We start from the raw sequence: 23079 nt of genomic DNA, 5'->3' as shown, positions 1-23079 counted from the left end.
TTCCTGAAATATTTGAAAGTAAATTACCAACCTGATGCTGTGTCACCCTAAACACTTTAGGATTTATTTTCTACAAAGACGTTCTCCTGCATAACAACAAAATACTCATCAAAATCAAGAAATTAGCTAGCGCCAGTAGTCCCAGCTACTCAGGAGGCTGAGCCAGGAGGATCCTTTGAGGCTTGGAGTTCAAGGCTACAGTACACTATGATGATGCCTGTGAAGAGTCCTGTACTAAGCCTGGACAACAAATGAGATTCTGTCTCTGAAAAACTAATATTTACAAAAAAAAATTTTTTTTCTTTTCTTCCCCCTAGACCACAGAATTTTTTAAAATTTTTTTAAATCATGAAATTATCATTGGTATATTAATAACCACCTAATCCTTAAACCCCATTAGAATTTGCCAGGTGTCCCAGTAATGTCTTTTTTCCAATTTTGTTTTGCTCTGTTAAAATACACATAAAATTTATTATCTTAAGCATTTTATATATACAGTTTAGTGATTTTAAATACATTCATACTGTTGCACATCCATCACAACCATCCATCTTACATAATTCTTTTCAGGTTGTAAAACTGAAACTCTATACCCATTAAATAATAACTCCCCAATTCCACCCTCACTCCAGCCCTTGGCAACTACCATTCTCTTGTCTGTCTCTGATTTTTGTCTACTCTTAAGTACTCTGTATAAGTGGAGTCATACATTACTTGTCATTTTGTGACTGGCTTATTTCATTTAGCGTGGTATGCTCAAGGTTGATTCATGTTGTAGCATATTTCAGAATTTTCTTCCTTTGTAAGGCTGAATAATATTCCATTGTGTGTATATGCCACATTTTGCTTATCCGTTCATCCATTGATGGACACTTGTGTTGCTTCCAAGTTTTAGCTGTTATGAATAATGTTGCTGTGAACATTGGTGTGCACATACCTCTTCAACACCCTGTTTTCAGTTTTGATGGGTAAATACCCAGAAGTAGAATTGCTGGATCATATGGTAGTTCTGTTTTTAATTTTTTTAAGACACTGTACTGTTTTCCACAACAGTTGTACCATTTTACATTCCCACCACCAGTGCACAAGGGTTTCAGTTTCCCCATATCCTCACCAATACTAGTTATTTCATTGTTGTTGTTGTTGTTTTATAGTACCCATCTGAATGGATGTGTGGTGATACCTTACTGTGGATTTTGTTTTTTTTTTTTTTTTTGAGACGGAGTTTCGCTCTTGTCACCCAGGCTGGAGTGCAATGGCATGATCTCGGCTCATTGCAACCTCCGCCTCCCAGGTTCAAGCAATTCTCCTGCCTCAGCCTGCTGAGTCGCTGGGATTACAGGTGTGTACCACCATGCCTGGCTAATTTTTGTATTTTGGTAGAGACGGGGTTTGTTCATGTTGGTCAGGCTGGTCTCGAACTCCTGACCTCAGGTGATCCACCCGCCTTGGCCTCCCAAAATGCTGGGATTACAGGCTGAGCCATTGCACCTGGCCCTCATTGTAGTTTTGATTTGCATATCCCTAATGATTAGTAATGTTGAGCGTCTTTTCATGTGCTTATTGACCATTTGATTACCGTCTTTGGAAAAATATCTTTTCTACTCCTTTGCCCATGTTTGAATCAGGTTGTTTATTTTTGTTGTTGTTGCAGGAGTTCTCTGTATATTCTGGATATTAATACCTTGTCAGATATATGATTTGCAAATATTTTCTTCCATTCTGTGGGTTGCCATTTTACTCTGTTGATACAGTTTTTTGAGACACAAAAATTTTTAATTTTCGTTAACTTTAATTTGCCTATTTTTGTTGTTGTTGCCTGTGCCTCTGGGGCTGTATATTACATTCTGTTGTTCTATGTGTCTGTCTTTATGCCATTAAAATGCTGTTTTGATTACTGTAGCTCTGTAGTAAATATTGAAATCAGGAAGAAGTATGAGTCCTCTAGCTTTGTTCTTTTTCAAGACTGTTGTGGCTATTTGCTGTCACTTAGGATTCCTTATGAATTTCAGGATAATTTTTCTATTTCTGTAAAAAGTGTCATTGGGATTTTGGTAGAGATTGCACTGAATCTGTAGATGTCTTTGGATAATATTGATATCTTAACATTATTAAGTGTTCTAATCCATGAAAATGGGGTGTGCTTCTGTTTATGTATATCTTCTTTTATTTCTTTTAGCAGTCTTTTCTAGTCTTCATTGTACAAGTCTTTCACCTCGGTTAATTCCAGTGTACAGTCATGCAACTCATAACATTTCAATGTCAGACTCCATTTATGACAGTGGTCCCATAAGATTAAATGGAGCTAAAAAATTCCTATTACCTACTGATATCATTGCTGTCATACCATCATAGTGAATGCATTACACATTTGCGATATTGCTGGTGTAAACAAACCTACTGCACTGCCAACTGTATAAAAATACAGCACATACAATTATGTGCAATACATAATACTTGATAGCCATAACAAACGACTGCGTTACTGGTTTGTTTGTTTATTTATTTTTGAGACAGGGTCTTACTATGTTGCCTAGGCTGGAGTGCAGTGGCATGACCTTGGTTCATTGCAGCCTCATCCTCCTGGGCTGAAGCTATTCTCCTACCTTAGCCTCCTGAGTAGCTGGGACAACAGGTATGCACTACCATGCCCAGCTAAATTTTTTTGTAAAGTTGGGGTTTTGTGATATTGTCCAGGCTAGTCTAGACCTCCTGGGCTCAGGCAATCCGTCTGCTTTAGCCTTGCAAAATGCTGAGATTGCAAGGCATGCGCCACCATGCACAGCCTGGTTTTAGTATTTACTATACTTTTCATCACTATTTTACAGTGTACTCATACTTATTTAAAAAAAAAAAAAGTTAATTGTAAAACAGCCTCATTTGGGTCCTTCAGGAGGTATTCCACAAGAAGGCATTGTTGTCATAGGAAATGACAGCCCCATGCAAGTTATTACCCCTGAAGATCTTTCAATGGGACAAGATGTGGAGGTGGAAGACAGTGAAGTTGATCTTGACCCTGTGTAGGACTAGACTAATGTGTGTGTTTGTGTCTTAGGTTTTAACAAAAAAGTTTAAAAATTTTTTAAATCTTTTTTTTTTTTTTTTTTTTTTTGAGACGGAGTCTTGCTCTGTAGCCCGGGCTGGACTGCAGTGGCCAGATCTCAGCTCACTGCAAGCTCCGCCTCCCGGGTTTACGCCATTCTCCTGCCTCAGCCTCCGGAGTAGCTGGGACTACAGGCGCCCGCCACCTCGCCCGGCTAGTTTTTTGTATTTTTAGTAGAGACGGGGTTTCACCGTATTAGCCAGGATGGTCTCGATCTCCTGACCTCGTGATCCGCCCGTCTCGGCCTCCCAAAGTGCTGGGATTACAGGCTTGAGCCACCGCGCCCGGCCAATTTTTTAAATCTTTGATAGAAAATGGCTCCTAAAATAAGAATGTGAAGTGGCTCATGCCTGTAATCCCAGTACTTTAGGAAGCCAAGGTGAAAGGATCTCTTGAGGTCAGGAAATTGAGACCAGCCTGGCTAACATAGGGAGACCCATATCTACAAAAAAATTTTTTCAAAAATGTAGCCAGGACTGCCAGCACATACCTTCAGTCCCAGTTACTTGAGAGGCTGAGGTAGAAGGATCACTTGAGGACCAGGAGGTACAGTGAGTGCACCACTGCACTCCAGCCTGGGCAACAGACCAAGACCTTTTCTCAAACAAAAAAAAAGAAGGATGTAAAGAAAAAATATTTTTGTACAGTTGTACAGTGCGTTTGTGTGTGTGTGTGTGTTTTTTTTTGAGACGGAGTCTCGCTCAGTCACCCAGGCTGGAGTACAGTGGTGCGATCTTGGCTCACTGCAAGCTCCACCTCCCGGGTTCGCGCCATTCTCCTGCCTCAGCCTCCTGAGTAGCTGGGACTACAGGCGCCTGCTGCCTCGCCCGGCTAGTTTTTGTGTGTGTTTTTTTAGTAGAGATGGGGTTTCACCGTGTTTGCCAGGATGGTCTCGATCTCCTGACCTCGTGATCCGCCCGTCTCAGCCTCCCAAAGTGCTGGGATTACAGGCTTGAGCCACCGCGCCCGGCGCATTTGTGTTTTAAGCAGAGTGTTATTACACAAGAGTCAAAAGATTTTAAAAATTTGTTTGTAAAGTAAAAGTGTTATAGTAAGTTAAGATTAATTTATCACTGAAGAAAGAAAAATCTTTTTGTAAATGTAGTATAACCCAAGTGTATAGTGTTTATAAGTCTTTCAGGAATGTCCTAGGCCTTCACTTTCACTCACCACTCACTGATTTCACCCAGAGCAACTTCCAGTCCTGCAGGTTCCATTCATGGTAAATGCCCTATACAAGTGTACCATTTTTTATCTTTTATATTGTATTTTTACTGTACCTTTTCTATGTTTAGATACACAAATACTTATCGCGTTACAGTTGCCTGCAGTATTCAGTACATTAATATGCTGTACAGGTTTGTAGCCTAGGAGCAATAGGCTATCTTTAAGTTCCTTTTTAGAGTGTTCATTGTTAATGTATAGAAATGCAAATTATTTTAGGGTGTTGATTTTTGTGTCCTACTGCTTTGCTGAATTCATTTGTTAGTTCTAATGTATAGCCTAGGTATATAGTAGGTTATAGCGTTTGTGTTAATATACTCTGTGAAGTTTACACAGTGAGGAAATCACCTAACACATTTCTCAAAACGTATTCCGGTTGTTAAGCAACACGTGACCGTATTTTATTCTGATTGATGCTCGTGAAATGGAATTATTTTTGTAAGTTCCCTTTTAGATTGTTCATTGTTAGTGTATAGAAATGCAAATGATTTTTGGGTATTGATTTTGTGTCCTACTTTGCTGAATTCATTTATTAGTTCTAATTTTTGTGTGTGGAGTCTAGAGTTTTCTAAATATAAGATTGTATTATCTGTGAACAGAGATAATTTTGCTCCTTCCTTTCCATTTTAGATGCTTTTTTTTTTCTTTTTCTTGCCTGGTTGCTCTGGCTAGAACTTTCCATACTATGTTGAATAGAAAAGGCAAAAGCGGGTGCTGTTACCTTGTTTCTGATCTCAGAAGAAAGTATGATGTTTACTGTGGGTTTTTCATATATCACTTCTATTATTTTGGAGTAGTTTCTTTGATTCCTAGCTTGTTGAGTGTTTTTATCAGGAAAGAATGTTGAATTTTATAAAATGCTTTTTCTGTAAGCATGGAAATGATTATGTGTGAGGATTCTTCCTTCATTCTGTTAATGTGGTATATTACATTGATCAATTTTTGTATGTTGAGCCATCCTTGCATTTAGGAATAAATCGCATTTGGTCATAATATATAATCCTTTTAATATGCTGCTGAATTTGGTTTGCTAGTATTTTAGTTTTTTGCATCAGTGTTCATAAGGGATATTGGTCAGTAGTTTCCTTTTCTTATAGTATCTTTGTCTGTCTTTGTATCAGGGTAAGCTGGCCTCATAGAATGAGTTAGGAAGTGTTTCCTCCTCTTCTGTATTTCAGAAACATTTAAGAAGGGCTAATATTAATTCTTCTTTAAATGTTTGGTAGAATTCAACAGTGAAGCCCTCAGGTCCTGGACTTTTCTTTGTCAGGAGATTTTTGATTACTGATTCAGTCTCCTTAATAATATAAAGATTTATTCAGATTTTTAAATTTCTTTGTGATGTAGTCTTTGTAGGTTTTGTGTTTTGAGGAGTTTATTTCATCTGGGTTATCCAGTTTGTTCATAATACTCTTTCATAACCCTTTTTGTTTCTATAGAATTAATAGTAATGTCCCTGCTTTCATTTCTGATTTCAGTAATTTGAACCTTCTCTCTTTTTGTCTTAGTCCATCTAGCTCTGGGGTTCCTAGCACAGGCTTGGGACCAGTACCAGTCTGTGGCCTGTTAGGAACCGGGCTACATAGCAGGAGGTGAGGGGCAGGCTAGTGAGTGTTACCACCTGAGCTCCGCCTCCTGTCAGATCAGCAGCAGCATTAAATTCTCATAGGAGCGTAAATCCTGTTGTGTGAGGGATCTAGGTTGCACACACCTTAGGAGAATCTGATGCCAGGTGATCTGAGGTGAAACTGTTTGATCCCGAAACCATCCCCTGTCTGCCCTAGTCTGTGGAAAAATTGTCTTCCACAAAACCAGTCTTAGTGCTAACAACATTGGGAACTGCTGATCTAGCGGAAGGTTTGTCAACTTTTTTTATCTTCTCAAAGAACCAACATTTGATTTCATTGATTTTTTTTTTTTTCCTGTTTTTCTGTTCTCTATTTTGTTGCTCTCTGCTCTGATCTTTATTATTTTCTTCATTCTGCTAGCTTTAGGTTTAGTTTGTTGCTTTTTCTAGTTGTAAAGTTAGGTTGCTGATTTGAAATATTTCTCAATTGTTTATTTTTAACTTTTAGGTTTGGAGGTACATGTGAAGGTTTGTTACATAGGTAAACACATATCACAGGGGGTTGTTGTACATATTATTTCATTACCCAAGTATTAAGCCTAGAACCCAATAGTTATCTTTTCTGCTCCTCTCCCTCCTCCTGTCCTCCCACCCTCACCCCCTCAAGTAGACCCCAGTGTCTGTTTATTTGTGTTCATAAGTTTTTATTGTTTAGTGCCCACTTGTAAGTGAGAACATGCAGTATTTGGTTTTCTGTTCCTGCGTTAGTTTGCTAAGGATAATAGCTTCCAGCTCCATCCATGCTCCCAAAAAAGACATGATCTCATTCTTTTTTGTGGCTGCATAGTATTCCATGGTGTATATGTACCACATTTTCTTTATCCAATCTGTCACTGATGGGCATTTAGGTTGATTCCATGTCTTTACTATTGTGAATAGTGCTGCAGTGAACATTCATGTGCATGTGTCTTTATGGTAGAATGATTATTATTCCTTTGAGTATATACCCAGTTGATAGGATTGCTGGGTTGAATGGTAGTTCTGCTTTTAGCTCTTTGAGGAATTGTCATACTGCTTTCCACAACGGTTGAACTAATTTACACTCCCACCAACAGTGTTTAACTGTTCTCTTTTCTCCATAACCTCACCAACATCTGTTATTTTTTGACTTTTTAATAACAGCCATTCTGACTGGTAAGAGATGATATCTCATTGTGGTTTTGATTTGCATTCCTCTAATGATCACTGATACGGAGCTTTCTTTCATATGCTTGTTGGCTATCTGTATATCTTCTTTTGAGAAGTGTCGGTTCATGTCCTTTGCCCACTTTTTAGTGGGGTTGTTTTTCGCTTGTAAATTTGTTTAAGTTCTCTATAGATGCTGAATATTAGACCTTTGTCAGGTGCATAGTTTACAAATATCTTCTCCCATTCTTTAGGTTGTCTGTTCACTCTGTTGGTACTTCTTTTTGCTGTGCAGAAGCTCTTAAGTTTAATTAGATCCCACTTGCCTATTTTCGCTTTTCTTATGATTGGTTTTGGTATCTTTGTCATTAAATCTTTGCCCTTTCCTATGTTCAGGATGGTATTGCCTAGGTTGTCTTCCAGGGTTTTTACAGTTTTGGGTTTTACATTTAACGTCTTTAATCCATATTGAGTTGATTTTTGTATGTGGTATAAGGAAGGGGTCCAGCTTAAGTCTTCTGCATATGGCTAGCCAGTTATCCAAGCACCATTTTTTGAGTAGGGAGTCTTTCTAGCCAGTTATCCAAGCACCATTTTTTGAGTAGGGAGTCTTTTCCCCATTGCTTGTTTTTGTCATCTTTGTAGAAGATCAGATGATCACAGATTTGCAGTCTTATTTCTAGGCTCTCTATTCTGTTCATTGGTCTATGTGCCTGTTTTTGTGCTAGTACCATGCTGTTTTGCTTACTGTATCCTTGTAGTATAGTTTGAAATCAGGTAACATGATGCCTCCAGCTTTGTTCTTTTTGCCTAGGATTGCCTTGGCTATTTGGGCTCTTTTTTGGTTCCATATGAATTTTAAAATAGGTTTTTCAAGTTCTGTGAAGAATGTCATTGATAGTTTGGTAGGAATAGCATTGAATCTGTAAATTGCTTTGGGCAGTATAGTCATTTTAATGATATTGATTCTTCCTATCCATGAGCTGAGATGTTTTTCCATTTGTTTGTGTCTTCTCTGATTTCTTTGAGCAGTGTTTTGTAATTCTCATTGTAGAGATCTTTCACTTCTCTGGGTAGCTATATTCCTAGGTATTTTACCCTTTTTATGGCAGTTGGGAATGGGATTGCCTTTCTGATTTGACTCTTGGTTTGGCTGTTGTTAGTGTATAGGAATGCTAGTGATTTTAGTACATTGATTTTATATCCTGCAACTTAGCTGAAGTTGTTTATCAGCTTGAGGAGCTTTTGTGCTAAAATTATGAGGTTTTCTAAATATAAAATGATTATGTCTGCAAACAGAGATAGTTTGACTTTCTCTTTATGTTTGGATGCCCTTTATCTTTATTTCTTTTTTTTTTTTTTTTGGATGGACTCTTGCTCTTTCACACAGGCTGGAGTGCTGTGGCACAATCTTGGCTCACAGCAACCTCTGCCTTCTGGATTCAAGCAATTCTCCTGCCTCAGCTTCCCAAGTAGCTGGGTCTGCAGGCACACGCCACCACGCCAGGCTAATTTTTGTATTTTTAGTAGAGATGGGGTTTCACCATGTTGGCCAGGCTGGTCTTGAACTCCTGACCTCAAGTGATCCACCCACCTCAGCATCCCAAAATGCTGAGATTACAGGTGTGAGCCACCATGCCCAACCTAGATGCCCTTTATTTCTTTCTCTTGCCTGATTGCTCTGGCTAGGACTTCCAAAACTATGTTTAATAGAAGTGTTGAGAGAGGGCATCCTTGTCTTGTGCCAGTTTTCAAGGGGACTGCTTCCAGCTTTGAATAATGTTGGCTGCTGTGGGTTTGTCATATATGGCTCTTATTATTTTGAGGTATGTTCCTTCAATACCTAGTTTATTGAGAGTTTTAACATGAAGCAGTGTTGAATTTTATCAAGTCTTTTTTGTGTCTATTGAAATAATCATGTGGTTTTTGTCTTTAGTTCTGTTTATGTGATGAATCACATATATTGATTTATGTATGTTGAGCCAGCCTTCCATCCAGGGATGAGACCTACATGATCATGGTGGATTAGCTTTTTGATATCCTGCTGGATTCGGTTTGCCAGTATTTTCTTAAGGATCTTACATTGATGTTCATCAAGGATACTGGCCTGAAGTTTTCTTTTTGTTGTTGTTGTGGTGTTTTGTTTTGTTTTGTTTTGAGACAGTCTGGCTCCGTCACCCAGGCTGGAGGACAGTGATGTGATCTCGGCTCACTACGACCTCCACCTCCTGGGTTCAAGCAATTCTGCTACCTCAGCCTCCCGAATAGGTGGGATTACAGGTGCATGCCACCACACCTGGCTAATTTTTTGTATTTTTAGTAGAGATGGGTTTTAACCATGTTGGCCAGGCTGGTCTCAAACTCCTGACCTCAGGTGATCTGCCTGCGTCAGTCTCCCAAAGTGCTAGGGTTACAGGTGTGAGCCACCGTACCCAGACTCTGGCGGGTTTTGGTATTGTTCTGTGATGCTGGCCTCAAAATGAGTTGTGAGGAAGTCTTTCCTCCTAACTTTTTTGGAATCGTTTCTGTAGGAATGGTACCAGCTTTTATTTGTACATCTGGTAGAATTCAGCTGTGAATTCATCAGATCCCAGGCTTTTTAAAATTATTATTATTATTATTATTATTATTATTATTGGTATGCTATCTATTACTGATTCAATTTTGGAGCTTGTTATTGGTCTGTTCAGGGAATCAGTTTCTTCCTGCATCAGTTTTGGGAGGGTGTATGTGTCCAGGAATCTGTCTGTCTGTTCTAGGTTTTCTAGTTTGTATGCATAGAGGTATTCGTAGTAGTTTCTGATGGTTGTTTTATTTCTGTGCGGTCAGTAGTAACATTCCCTTCATCATTTCTAATTGTGTTTATTTGGATCTTCTATCCTTTGTTAGTCTAGCTAGTGGCCTATTTTATTAATTTTTTTCAAAAACAACTCCTGAATTCATTGATCTTTTGAATGATGTTTTGTGTCTCAATTTATTTCATTTCAGCTCTGATTTTTATTTCTCGTCTTCTGCTAACATTGGGGTTAATTTGTTCTTCCTTCTCTAATTCTTTCAGTTATGAAGTTAGATTGTTATTTTGAGATCTAACTTTTTGATGTTGGCATTTAGTGCTATGAATTTACCTCTTAACACTGCCAAAGCTGTATCTCAAAGATTCTAATGTCTTGTATCTTTGTTCTCATTGTTTTCAAAGAACTTCTTGATTTCTGCCTTAATTTCATTATTTACCCAAAAGTCATTCGGGGGCATGTTGTTTAATTCCATATAATTGCATGGTTTTTAGCAATTTTCATAGTCTTGACTTCTATTTTTATGGCGCTGTGGTCCAAGTTTATGTCTGGTATGATTTTGGTTCTTTTACATTTCTTGAGGATTGTTTTATATCCAATTATGTGGGCCATTTTAGAGTATGTGCCATGCGATGATAAGAAGAATGTATATTCTGTTGGTTCAGGGTGGAGAGTTCTATAAAGGTCTGTCAGATCCATTTGGTCCAATGTTGAGTTTAGGTCCTGAATATCTTTGTTAATTTTCTGCCTCGATGATCTGTCTAATACTATCAGTGGAGTGTTGAAGTCTCCTGCTGTTATTGTGTGGGAATCTATGTCTCTTGGTAGATCTCTAAGAATTTGCTTTATGAATCTGTGCTCCTGTGTTGGGTGCATATATGTTTAGGATACTTAGGTCTCCTTGTTGAATTGAACCCTTTTCCATTATGGAATGTCCTACTTTGTCTTCTTTGATCTTTGTTGGTTCAAAATCTCTTCTGTCTGAAATTAGATTGCAACCCCTGATTTTTTGTTTTACATTTGCTTGGTAGATTTTCCTCCATACCTTTATTTTGAGTCTCTGTGTATTATGACATCTGAGCACTTTGGGAGGCCAAGGCAGGCAGATCACTTGACACCAGGAGTTCAGGACCAGCCTGGCCAACATAGTAAAAACCCATCTCTACTAAAAATACAAAAATTAGCCGGGCGTGGTGGGGCACACCTGTAATCCCAGCTATAAATTTTAAAAAAAAGAAGCAGCAGCAACCTGACCACGCTTTGGTAGAGCATCTATGCTGGGGGAATCCCTTCTGCCCCCTGGTCAGCTCAAACTCTATAAAGCCGGAAGGCTCGATCAGCCAAGTCACCCAAACAGCAAAGATGGCAGCCCGCCCCTCCCGCCGGGAGCTCCTTCTTAGGGAGGTGCGGTGCCGCTACTGGTGGCTGTCTGGAATTCCAAGCCAGTGGGTCTTATGTTGTGAGGTGCTGTGGAAGTGGGGAAGTGATAGCCTGCAGGCTATCACTGCTCAGTCCCCTGGATTCAGCCTCTTTCCTAAGGCTATGTACGGGGGTCTAACCTCTCACTTTGCCGGAGCTATAGCTACCTTTGTCTGAAAGCCCGAGTGTGTAAGGCTCCAGGGTCTCCACACATGCCTGAGTGGCTCCACTGCCAAGACTCCACATAGTTCTGACAGACTGAAGGCTGGTGGAGTGGGTGCACAAGGAGATCTCCTGACCCGAGGGTTGCAGAGATCGGTGGGAGAAGCATGGTTCCCTGGGGTCACATATTCACTCACCGCTTTCCTAGGCAGGGGAGGTTCCCCTGGCTCCGTGTTGCTCTCTAGTGGGCTGTTGTCCTGTCTTACTTTTCTTTGTTCTCTGTGGGTCAGGTTGTTTCCTTGATTAGTTCCATTGCAAGCACCTGGATGTTTGAGTTGAAGGTGTGTTTACTGACCCCTTCCCTTCCTCTCTGTGAGAGCCATGCACACTAGCTACTTCTAGTCGGCCATCTTGCCCCTTTATCCTTTCTCAGTTTTGAATTAACATATTTATAGCTATGAATTTCCCCCTTAGCACTGTTTTCACTCTCTCCTATAAGTTTTGGCATGTAGTTGTTTTTATTCAGTTGTCTCTCTAGTTTCTCTGATTTCTTCTTTGATCCATTAAGAGTGTGTTGTTTAATTTCCTCAAATTTGTGAATTTTCCAGTTTTACTCCTGTTCATGTGGTGGGAGAAGATACTGTGTATTATATCCATAGTTTAAAATCTGCTGAAACTTACTTTGTGCCCCAACATATAACCTATATTGAAAAATGTCCTGTGTGCACCATATATGTCTATTGGATGTAGTTGTTTTATTGTATTAAGTCCTCTGTTTTCTTATTTCTGTCTCTTTGTTCTGTCCATTATTGAGAGTGAGAGTCACCTATGATTGTAAAATTATTTTTCCTTTCAGTCCTGTCAGTTTTTGCTTCATATATTTTGATGATCTGTCATAAGCTGCATACATGTTTATAGTTGTTACTTATTCTTGATGCATAATTGAATCTTTTTAATATATAATGTCCTCATTTTATCTCTTGTAACCTTTTTTTCACTTAAGGTCTATTTTGTCTGATTTTTTTTTTTTTTTTCCTAAGACAGGATCTCACTTTCATTGCCCAGGCTGGAATGCAATGGCTCTTGGCTTACTGCACCCTCAACTTCCTGGGCTCAGGTGATTCTCCCACCTCAGCCTCCCTAGTAGCTGGGATTACAGGCACATGCCACCACGCCTGGCTAATTGTATTTTTAGTAGAGATGGGGTTTCGCTGTGTTGCCTGGTCTGGTCTTAAATTCCTGGGCTTAAGTGATCTGCCTCCCTTGGCCTCACATAGTGCTGGTATTACAGGCATGCACCACCACACCCAGCCTATTTTGTCTGGCATTAGTATAGCCACCCCTGCTCTCTGACTATTACTTATTGATATACGTATTACTATTACTGTTGATATACCATGTAAATAGTAATAGTAATTACTATTTGAAAAAGGATAGAATATCTTTCTATCCTTTTTTATCCATTCTGCTGATCTCTGTCTTTTGACTGGGTGATTTAATTCATTTACATTTAAAGTAATTACTGATAAGAAAGGACTTACTTCTGTCATGTTGCTATTTTTTTTTCTGTACGCCTTATAGCTTGTCACTTTTTACATACTACTGTTGTGTTTAGTTGTTTTGTAGTAAAATGTTTAAATTTCTTATTTCCTTTAGTGTATATTTTATAGCTGTTTTCTTGGTTGTTTCCATGGGGGTTACATTTAATATCCTAAATTTATAATGCTGCTTTAAATGTATGCCAGTTTTATTTCAATAACATACAAAAACTTTGTGCTTTTCCAGCTCTGGCCCCACCCTTTTCAGTTGTTGGCATTATAAAATTACGTCTTTGTACAATTGTCTCCAGAAATATAAACTGTCTTTTACTATATTAGTCTATTAGATTATGTAGAAAACAAAAAGTGGAGTTACATTCTGTTATTACAATAATAGTAGTTTTTATAATTGCCCATGTATGTATTTACCTTTATTGAGATCTGTGTTTCTTCATATGGTTTCAAGTTACTGTCTAGTATACTTTTAATTTCTCCCTCGCTTTTGAAGGACAGTTTTGACAGATACAGGATTCTTGGTTAACAGTTTTTTTCTTTTAGCACTTTGAATATATCAGCCTACTACCTTCTAACCTCCAACGTTTCTAATGAGAAATCTGCTGATAATCTTACTGAGGGTCCTTTTTGTGTCACTGGTCACTTATCTGTTGCTGCTTGCAAGATTCTGTCTTTGCCTTTTGAAAATTTGATTATCATGTGTCTTGATGGGGCTCTCTTTGAGTTCATTTTACATGGAATTCATTGAGCTTCTTACATGTTTATGTTCATGTCTTTGATCAAATTTTGGAGGTTTTCAGCCATTATTTTTTCAAATTTTTTTTCTCTCTATTCTCTTCTGATACTCCCACAATGAGTAGATTTGTTCATTTGATGATGTCTCACATATCCCTTAGGCTCTGCTTACTAATTCTTTTGCCTGCTCAAATATGCTTATTAAGTAATTACACTAGTGAATTTTTTATTTCAGTTACCATACTTCCTAATTCCAGAATTTCTTTTTGGTTTCTTTTTAGGTTTCCTGTCTCTTTACTGATATTTCCATTTTGTTCATACATTATTTTCATGAATTTATACACATCTTAACTTCTTAGAGCATCTTTAAGACAGGTGTTTTTTGTTTTTGTTTTTGTTTTTTTTGAGACGGAGTCTTGCTCTGTTGCCCAGGCTGGAGTGCAGTGGCCGGATCTCAGCTCACTGCAAGCTCCGCCTCCTGGGTTCACGCCATTCTCCTGCCTCAGCCTCCCAAGTAGCTGGGACTACAGGCGCCCGCCACCTTGCCTGGCAAGTTTTTTGTATTTTTTAGTAGAGACAGGGTTTCACCGTGTTAGCCAGGAAGGTCTCGATCTCCTGACCTCGTGATCCGCCCGTCTCGGCCTCCCAAAGTGCTGGATTACAGGCTTGAGCCACTGCACCCAGCCAAGACAGGTATTTTAAAGTCTTTGTCTAGTAGATCTGCCATCAGATCTTTTTCAAGGGCAGTTGCTGTTTATTTTTCCTTCGAGTATGCTGTACTATCCTGGTTCTTTGTATGCCTTGTGATTTTTTTGTCGAAAACTGAATATTTGAATCTAATAATGTGGTTACATTGGAAATCAGATGCTCTCAATACCCCAGAGATTGTTGGCTTTTGTTATTTTTGCTTGTTGTTTCTGGTTTTGATTGTTACAGGCTTTCTCTATGCCAAAGATCAGCCTCAGCCTGAGGTATAAACTTAAAGTCTTCTCAGATCCTTTCTGAGCCTGTATCTTTTTCTGGGCATCCATTGTCACTTTCTAACTCTCCATGTATATGCAGTTGTTTTTGAATATCCTGGTCTGTAATGTCTGGCTCCCAACAAGGAAAAAGAGAAAAATGTAATAGGAGGGGCAGAACCTTTAAGCCCCTGGAAGTTACTTTAGCTAGAGGGGGAAGGGCTTGCAATAGTGAGGAAAGGTGCAACAATAATGGCTGCCTGCCTCTTTGTACCTCTGTTATTAGAAGCAGCAGTGACTAGGACTTGGAAAGGGTCTTTAGAAGGAAAAAAAAAAAAAAAAGCAGCAGTCAACAGTACACAGATCCTCAGTATTCACAGAATAAGGTTCTTTTTTCATGCCCTGATTCCCACAAGGTCTGTGCAAGCTGCTCCAGCAACAAGTGCACAGCTGCCTGCCAAGGGGCTGGGGCTGGTGGTGGGGAATGGGTAGTTGCTACTGTACTGAGAGCCAAAATTGATAGAAATTTTCACATTTTACCATCCAAAACTTTCCCTAGAAGTTCTAAGCCTTCAGTAGACTAGAGTTCCAAAACAGTTACATCAGACAGATCCTGTTGTCTGGGTGAGGAGACAGAGTCCTGGTGCTTTCTAATCTACCATCTTCCCAGAATCTCTCAATAATATCTTACAGCTAAAGGATCCATTTCAGAATCACACATTGCATTTAATCATCATGTCTCCATCCGTGTTCTCCTCCAGTGTTCAGTCTTTCCTTAGCTCTCATGACCATGACACTTTTGAAGTTATTTTGTAGCATTTCTCTGAATGTAGTTTTGTCTGATGTTTTCTCATGATTAGAATCAGGTTATACATTCTTGGCATCAGTATTGCAGAAGCGATGGTGCATTCTTTTCATTGCACTCTTTCTAGTAACACATGGTTTCACTGTGCTCCATCACTGGTGATGTTAACTTTGATCTCTTGATTATGGTGGGGCTTACCAGACTTCCTTACTGTGAAGTTACTTTTTCTCTTTGTAATTAATAAGTGTTTTATCAGGAGACACTAATATTTTTAAACAGGTTACATATTCTGTTCATCGTTAAACTTGAATTCATTTATTTAGGAAATTTTTTATTTTCTGTTCTAGAAAATTTATTTGGGAAAATTGGCATACATATTTATAACAGTATAGACTCATCGTTTCCCATTATGACAATCATTATTTATTTATTTTGAAGCTCAAATTGCCCTTGATTTGACCAACAGGATTCCATTCAAGCCGGCTTTTGTTCTTTTGACATGTCCCCATCCTTGCATTCTGATACTGTTATACTATCCCTGCTTCAGTCCTGGAATCAATCATTTCTCCAAGGATCCATTGTTCCTATTAAGGAAAGATGGTTTTTACAGGCTAAGATCTGGACTCTAGATGTACTCAGTTAGTGGGATGTCACTGCTCCCTAGACCTCTCAGTGGGCAGAGCTAGGGAATGTGTGTGTGTTTAGAGATTTACATTGCTGTTTCCATATCTATCAAAAACCATGTTTTTACACCAGTAGTTCCAATTCCATTCTTGCACCAAGGAAATTCTAATTTCCAGATTGATAACCCCCTTTACTGACAGTGAGAAACCTAGCTTACGTTGTCTTTAATATATTTACTGATTTGATCAGTCCTCTGTACGCAACCATTTTTTCTGCTACCAATTTTTCTGCTGTCTCTGCTACTACCTCCTTACTTGCACAGATCTACTCCTCATACTGCTAAGGCTTTGCCATTCTATCCTCACTCAAAATCGTGAATGCCCTTCTTATTTCACTTTGGCTCCAACAGCTTACACCTGATTACCACTCTATGTGGACACCCTTCCTACCTGTCTGGGCTTAAAGGTGATACATTCATCAGTGGATACCCTTCTTATAGTTTGTTTGGGAATCTGTCCTAATGCCTGGTCATTTATAATTTTGGTAACTTTTAAAAAATTATCCTTTGCATTTGTTTGATTACTTTTACCATCTTCTCATGTCAAGAGGCAATATATCGGCCAGCTGCGGTGCCTTACGCCTGTAATCCCAACACTTTGGGAGGCCGAGGCAGGTGGATCACCCGAGGTGAGGAGTTCGAGACTAGCCTGGCCAATATGGTGAAACCCCATTTCTAACAAAAATTAGCCGGGCGTGGTGGCGCATGCCTGTATTTCCAGCTGCTTGGGAGGCTGAGGCACAAGAATGACTTGAACCTTGGAGATGGAGGTTACTGTGAGCCGAGATCACGCCACTGCACTTCAGCCTGGGTGACAGAGCAAGACTCTGTCTCAGAAAGAAAGAAAAAAAAGAGAGAGACAGCACATCAAAATATCATAAAGCCAAAATTTGTAAGGATCACTCCCTTATTCCCTAATTATCTTCTCATTTACTAAGGATCATATATTTTATATTTGTTAAAGGAAGACTCTGGAAATCTAAATTGAGTATAGTGTTTTTGAACTTGAGAACACTATTTCATCATAGTCTAATGTGTGATTTACTTCTGAAACATAGGCAGCCATTTCATGTTGAGTAAACATTCTTTGAAGATGGATAAGCCCTCAGCTAAACTACAGTAGTACAAATAAAAGAAAAAAGAGAAAAACTACAGCAGTAGTAGTCCCATGCTTTGTATGGCAGTTGTTTTCATTTATTGTCTATTTTCATTTTTAATGTTGAGATGAAGAAGACTCTGTTTGACATTATTTTATTATGAACATTGTTAACATTATTCTTTTTTAAATTGTTCTCTATTTCTGTTCTGATTTTTCTTTTATTCTCCTCCCCCATGCAGTTTCTCCTCCTTTTTTTATTTTTAAAATCTAAAATTTGGCAAAGGATAATTTTGTTCAAGTCAGAATTTCTATAAAAGGAAATTATTTGAATATCTGATATGTCTCTCACCCAGTGTTTCTGCCCACATTACAATCAGGCACACACATTTATCAAAGTTAATGAGTCCAGAAAAAGCCACTGATAACCTTTGTTAAGCTTACTAGGAACTATAATGTTCTAGAATACTACCTCTAGTGAGGATAGTGGTTATTCAGGAAAGATTCATATAAAAGTTTGCCAAGCTGAAAGACTATTTCATAATTCTTGAGCACTGCCACAAAAATATTATCAGAATTGTAATTGTTTCAATGTTTGTCAGAAGGACACAGGAGAATTAACATTAATGAGCTTACTGTATTCTAGGCCCAAGTGCTCACCATGACCCTAGGAGGCAGATGCTGTTTTCCCATTTTACTGATAATAAAACTGCACCTCGGCAGTAATTAGGAAACTGCTCCAGTCACAGAGTATAAGAGGCAGAGATTTAATGAGACTACAAAGCCTGTGTTCTTTTCACTTGACCATGGTGCTGCTCTCTGTCAGAAGAGGAAAGATTCAGCACCTTTGGATTATCTCATTAGTATGATACAGATAATTCAGTTTTATAGCAATCTAGGTGCTTTCTCTGGAAGAAATTATTTTTCTGCCAGTCATCTGTCCAGATCATTATATATCAGGTCATTTCTAATTATCTGCTAGAGTAATTACAAAGCTTACTTTCATGGAAAAGAGAACTGACTACCTGTGAAAAGCATTTTCTTGTGAATCCCATACATCCAGCTGAAATAAAAGACACTCTTAGAATAATCCTTTAACATCTTCCAAAATCTGTTAACTTACAACTTTCCGGAAGTGATTTTTTGTGGGATTTATAGAGATACATTCATCCTGCTGCAGTAGTTCTTGTTAAAACCAACAATAGTGATATATTGGTCTGCAGCGTGCCCTATGGTTGTTTCATTCCAGAGAGATGGGAAGGAAATTAGTCTATGGCACAAGCCCAGGACACTACCTGCTGAAATCCCTCAAGGGCTGAATTTATCATGTATTTGATCATCAAAAAATTTTAAGAACAACTCTGGTATTTTGTGACATTCAAATGTGAAGTCTTAGATTTAACTGTTATTCCTACAAAAATGATTTAAAGCACTGTCTGATAACTTGTTTAAAAATAAGCAGTGACTTTTCGTGGTTATAAAATCCAAGAGTTTGTAATTGTGCTTTTAAAAAGAAGGCAAAAACAAATAAAAACTCCTTGGTAACCGCTGGGCCTAACTGAAGGCTAAAATTTAAAGAGAACTATGTTAAGAATCTATTCTGCCTTTTCTATCAAATTGTATTTCAGGGTAATCAGAATAGGTCTAGTTGATAAAGTTATTCTCTACAGAAGAATTCTACCCCATGGAAGGAGTGGTATGATTAGATAATCACCATTTTTAACTTGTATTAAAATAAGTGATTCAACAACAATCAGTGGCCAAAACCATTGATAGTCTCGCATGGTGGCTCATGCCTATAATCCCAACTCTTTGGGAGGCCAGTAGATTACTTGAGCCCAGGAATTCCAGACTGGCCTGGACAACATGGTGAGACCCCTTCTCTACAAAAAACACAAAAATTAGCTGGGTGTGTAGGTACACACCTGTAGTTCCACCTACTCAGGAGGCTAAGTTGGGAGGATCAATTGAGCCTGGGAGGTGGAGACGGCAATGAGCCATGATCACACCACTATACTCCAGCCTTGGTGACAAAGTGAAACCCTGTCTCAGAAAAAAAGGGGGTGATTTATGAAGAAGTTTACAATAGTGGGATTAGATTGTCACTACCTAAATCCAGTGGTTGTTTTTATCATCACTAAAAACCATTTAAGCCTCCTGGCATGAAACCATAGAAATACATACTGAGGTATATAAAGAGGAAATGACATATATGGGATTTGCTAGAAATACTTCAGATAAAAGGGAAGGGAGGACAAAGATGATGTAAGAATGGTAAAATCTTACAAACTGTTAAATCTGGGTGATGGGTGTATAAGGGTTCATTATACTGGTCTCACCTTTGTGTGTTTTTATTACACAGAGTTTTATGATAGCACCAGTGTTTTGGGAATGACAAAATTGAAAAGAAAATTACTTAAGTCTTTTTTTCTTTGTCTTTTTTACCACAAACATAATGGTTTTATTTGTGTTTCATCATATAAAGTTGTTATCCCCATACTTGTGAGAATCACCCTATAAAGTTACAGAAGTAATATCATGTCCTTTTGACAGATCTTTCCCTAGACCATTCTGACCTAGTTGCAGAGTTGTTGAAGGAGCTGTCTAACCATAATGAGCGTGTAGAAGAAAGAAAAATCGCCCTCTATGAACTTATGAAACTGACACAGGAAGAATCTTTTAGTGTTTGGGATGAACACTTCAAAACAATATTGCTTTTATTGCTTGAAACCCTTGGAGATAAAGAGGTAAATGGCAAAATGTGTAAACAGTAGCCTGTCCTTTCTGTCTCTTTTAGATTGCCTGTTAATCCAGTGCTACACGGATTTAGAAACTGGAAGCATGAGTCTCTTCTGCTGCTTCTTTCTGCATGAACTTTTCACTATGAAGTACTTTTTCTTCTAAACCAAGTAGCTCAACAATTTTGAACAATTAACAACAGGAAAAATGAAAGGTTGCAGGCTGAATTCTTATAGAAAAGTACATGTTACTTGTTTTACATATTTAGATTAGTTGCTCAGGAGCAACTATTTATTTATTTATTTATTTATTTATTTATTTATTTATTTATTGAGAAGTAATCTCATTCTCAAGCCCAAGCTGGAATGCAGTGGTGTGATCTCAGCTCACTGCAACCTCCGCCTCGCAGGCTCCAGCAATTCTCCTGCCTCAGCCTCCTGAGTAGCTGGGATTATAGGCACGTGCCACCACCCCTGGCTAATTTTGTATTTTTGGTAGAGACGGGTTTTCACCATGTTGGCCAGGCTGGTCTCAAACTCCTGACCTCAAGTGATCCACCTGCTTCAGCCTTCCAAAGTGCTGGGATTACTGGCATGAGCCACCGTGCCCAGCTCCAAAACTCCTTTTTATAGTCTGAATGTAGTTGTTGATTTCTTGCAAATACAGTAAGTGTAATATAAATTTTCAATTAGAGATAAGAAAACTTAATTATGTAGTATAACGCATACTTTATGCAGTTGTCTGCAACTCCTCCCCCATTATTAAGACCCTTAAGTTACAAAAATTGAAAATGTTGGCCAGGCATGGTGGCTCAAGCCTGTAATCCCAGCACTTTGGGAGGCCGAGACGGGCAGATCATGAGGTCAGGAGATCGAGACCATCCTGGCTAACATGGTGAAACCCCGTCTCTACTAAAAAATACAAAAAACTAGCCGGGCGAGGTGGCGGGCGCCTGTACTCCCAGCTACTCAGAAGGCTGAGGCAGGAGAATGGCGTAAACCCAGGAGGTGGAGCTTGCAGTGAGCTGAGATCCAGCCGCTGCACCCCAGCCTGGGCAACAGAGCGAGACTCCGTCTCAAAAAAAAAAAAAAAAAATTGAAAATGTTAAAGGTTATCTACAACCCAAAATATTAAAAATATTTAAATGTTTCTTCTTAGCCTACAATCAGGGCTTTGGCGTTAAAGGTTTTAAGAGAAATCCTAAGGCATCAGCCAGCAAGATTTAAAAACTATGCAGAATTGACTGTCATGAAAACACTGGAAGCACATAAAGATCCTCATAAGGAGGTAAGTTACCTGGAAGTTAAATTATTATTTCATTATTTTATTTCATGAAACATGTAAACATTGTATAAAATGTAGCCTTATTAATAATTTTCTTGAACATTTGCCTTGACATTCAGGGTAATACCTGATCAAGAAGCAAGCATATTTTTTTCTGTTAAATGAATTAAACAGTGATATCATGGCCTTTCACCTAAAATAGGCCAGCTCTAGGAAATAATTTATTTAATTTCGTTTTCTCCTTCACTTTGAGTTTTCTACTCACTTTTCATTTAGCAATAAAAATTTGATTTTTTAAAATAACTAATGAAGATAAGAAATCATGGTTTTGCGGGGGGGTTGGTTGTTCGTTTGTTCGTTTGTTGAGTCAGGGTCTCACTCTGTTGCCCAGGCTGGAGTGCAGTGGTGTGATCACAGCTCACTGCAGCCTCAGCCTCCTGGTTCCAGTGATCCTCCCACCTCAGCTTCCTGAGTAGCTGGGACTGCAGGCATGCACCAGCACACCTGGCTAATTTTTGGTATTTTTTGTAGAGATGAAGTTTCACCATGTTGCCCAAGCAGGTCGTTGTTATTTTTAAGCGATAAATTGCCTAGAGGAGCTATTTATCTGCTACAAGTTTATTCACCAAAGTAGTGAGGACAGCTTTCATGGAAGAGTTCCATGAACCTGTTTCATAGTACTTGGTAGTCATGATATCTCTCTCCCCTTCTTCACCAGTGACATTGATTAGATAACTATGAGGATTTGTATTATAATCTCAGAAAGAATTAGAAAAAAAAGTTCAAATAGGGACTACATTTTTTTTTATTTCAATAGATTTTTGAGTGGAACAAGTGGTGTTTGGTTATATGAATAAGTTATTTAGTGGTGATTTCTGAGATTTTGGTGCATCCATCACCTGTGCAGTGTACACTGTACCCAATGTGTAGTCTTTTATCCCTCATCCTGCTCCCACTCTTTCCCCCAAGTCCCCAGAGTCCATTGTATCATTTTATACTTTTGCACCCTTGTAGCCTAGTTCCCATTTGTGAATGAGAACATGTGATGTTTGGTTTTCCATTCCTGAGTTACTTCACTTAGAATAAAGGTCACCAGTTCCATCCAGGTTGCTGCGAATGCCATTATTTCATTCATTTCTATGGCTGAGTAGTATTCCATGGTGTGTGTGTGTATATATACACATACACATGGTGTGTGTGTGTGTGTGTGTATATACACATACACTTGGTGTGTGTGTGTGTGTGTATACACACAGAATTTCTTCATTCATTGATTGATGGGCATTTGGGCTTTTTCCATATTTTTGCAATTGCAAATTGTGCTGCTATAAACACCTGTGTGCAAGTACCTTTTTCATATCATGACTTCTTTTTTTCTAGGTAGATACCCAGTAGTGGAATTGCTGGATCAAATGGTAGTTCTACTTTTAGTTCTGTAAGGACTATATATCTAAGAGAAAGCAACTGAGAAATAGCATTAAGTATCTCTGGTAGAACCAAGACAGAAGCAAAAGACAGATCAAAAAAGGAAGGTTAAAATAGAAACGAGATAAAATGAATCAGAGCCAAATGCAAGAGCTAAAGCTATAAACCTCTCCAAAGAAAGCAGAGGTATAAATCTTTATTACTTTGGATTAGGCAGTGATTTCATAATATAACTAAAAGCAGAAGCAACCAGCAACAACAAAAAAGATAATTTGGACTTCTTCAAAATTAAATACTTTTGTGCTTTATTAGCTTAGTGGTCAGCTAGAGGTAACACTTTTAAAACAAA

The 23079-nt window shown here is 38.6% G+C and overlaps 1 protein-coding gene across 47 annotated transcripts in view; it reads left to right on the top strand.

The window, feature by feature from the left end:
- CLASP2 (cytoplasmic linker associated protein 2) overlaps positions 1-23079 on the top strand; it is a 215689-nt gene that overhangs the window by 174207 nt on the left and 18403 nt on the right. For all 47 annotated transcript variants that reach the window (XM_038002994.2, XM_038002988.2, XM_038002990.2 and 44 more), the window contains 2 exons: positions 19836-20029; positions 21180-21308. In XM_038002994.2, the coding sequence (XP_037858922.1) occupies positions 19836-20029; positions 21180-21308 (323 nt within the window). The remainder of the gene's footprint in view (positions 1-19835; positions 20030-21179; positions 21309-23079) is intronic.

Source organism: Chlorocebus sabaeus, chromosome 15 (assembly GCF_047675955.1).
Source record: "Chlorocebus sabaeus isolate Y175 chromosome 15, mChlSab1.0.hap1, whole genome shotgun sequence".
NCBI classification, from domain to species: Eukaryota; Metazoa; Chordata; class Mammalia; order Primates; family Cercopithecidae; genus Chlorocebus; species Chlorocebus sabaeus.
Note: the sequence above shows the minus strand (reverse complement) of the source record. Positions and strands in the feature narration are given on the sequence as shown.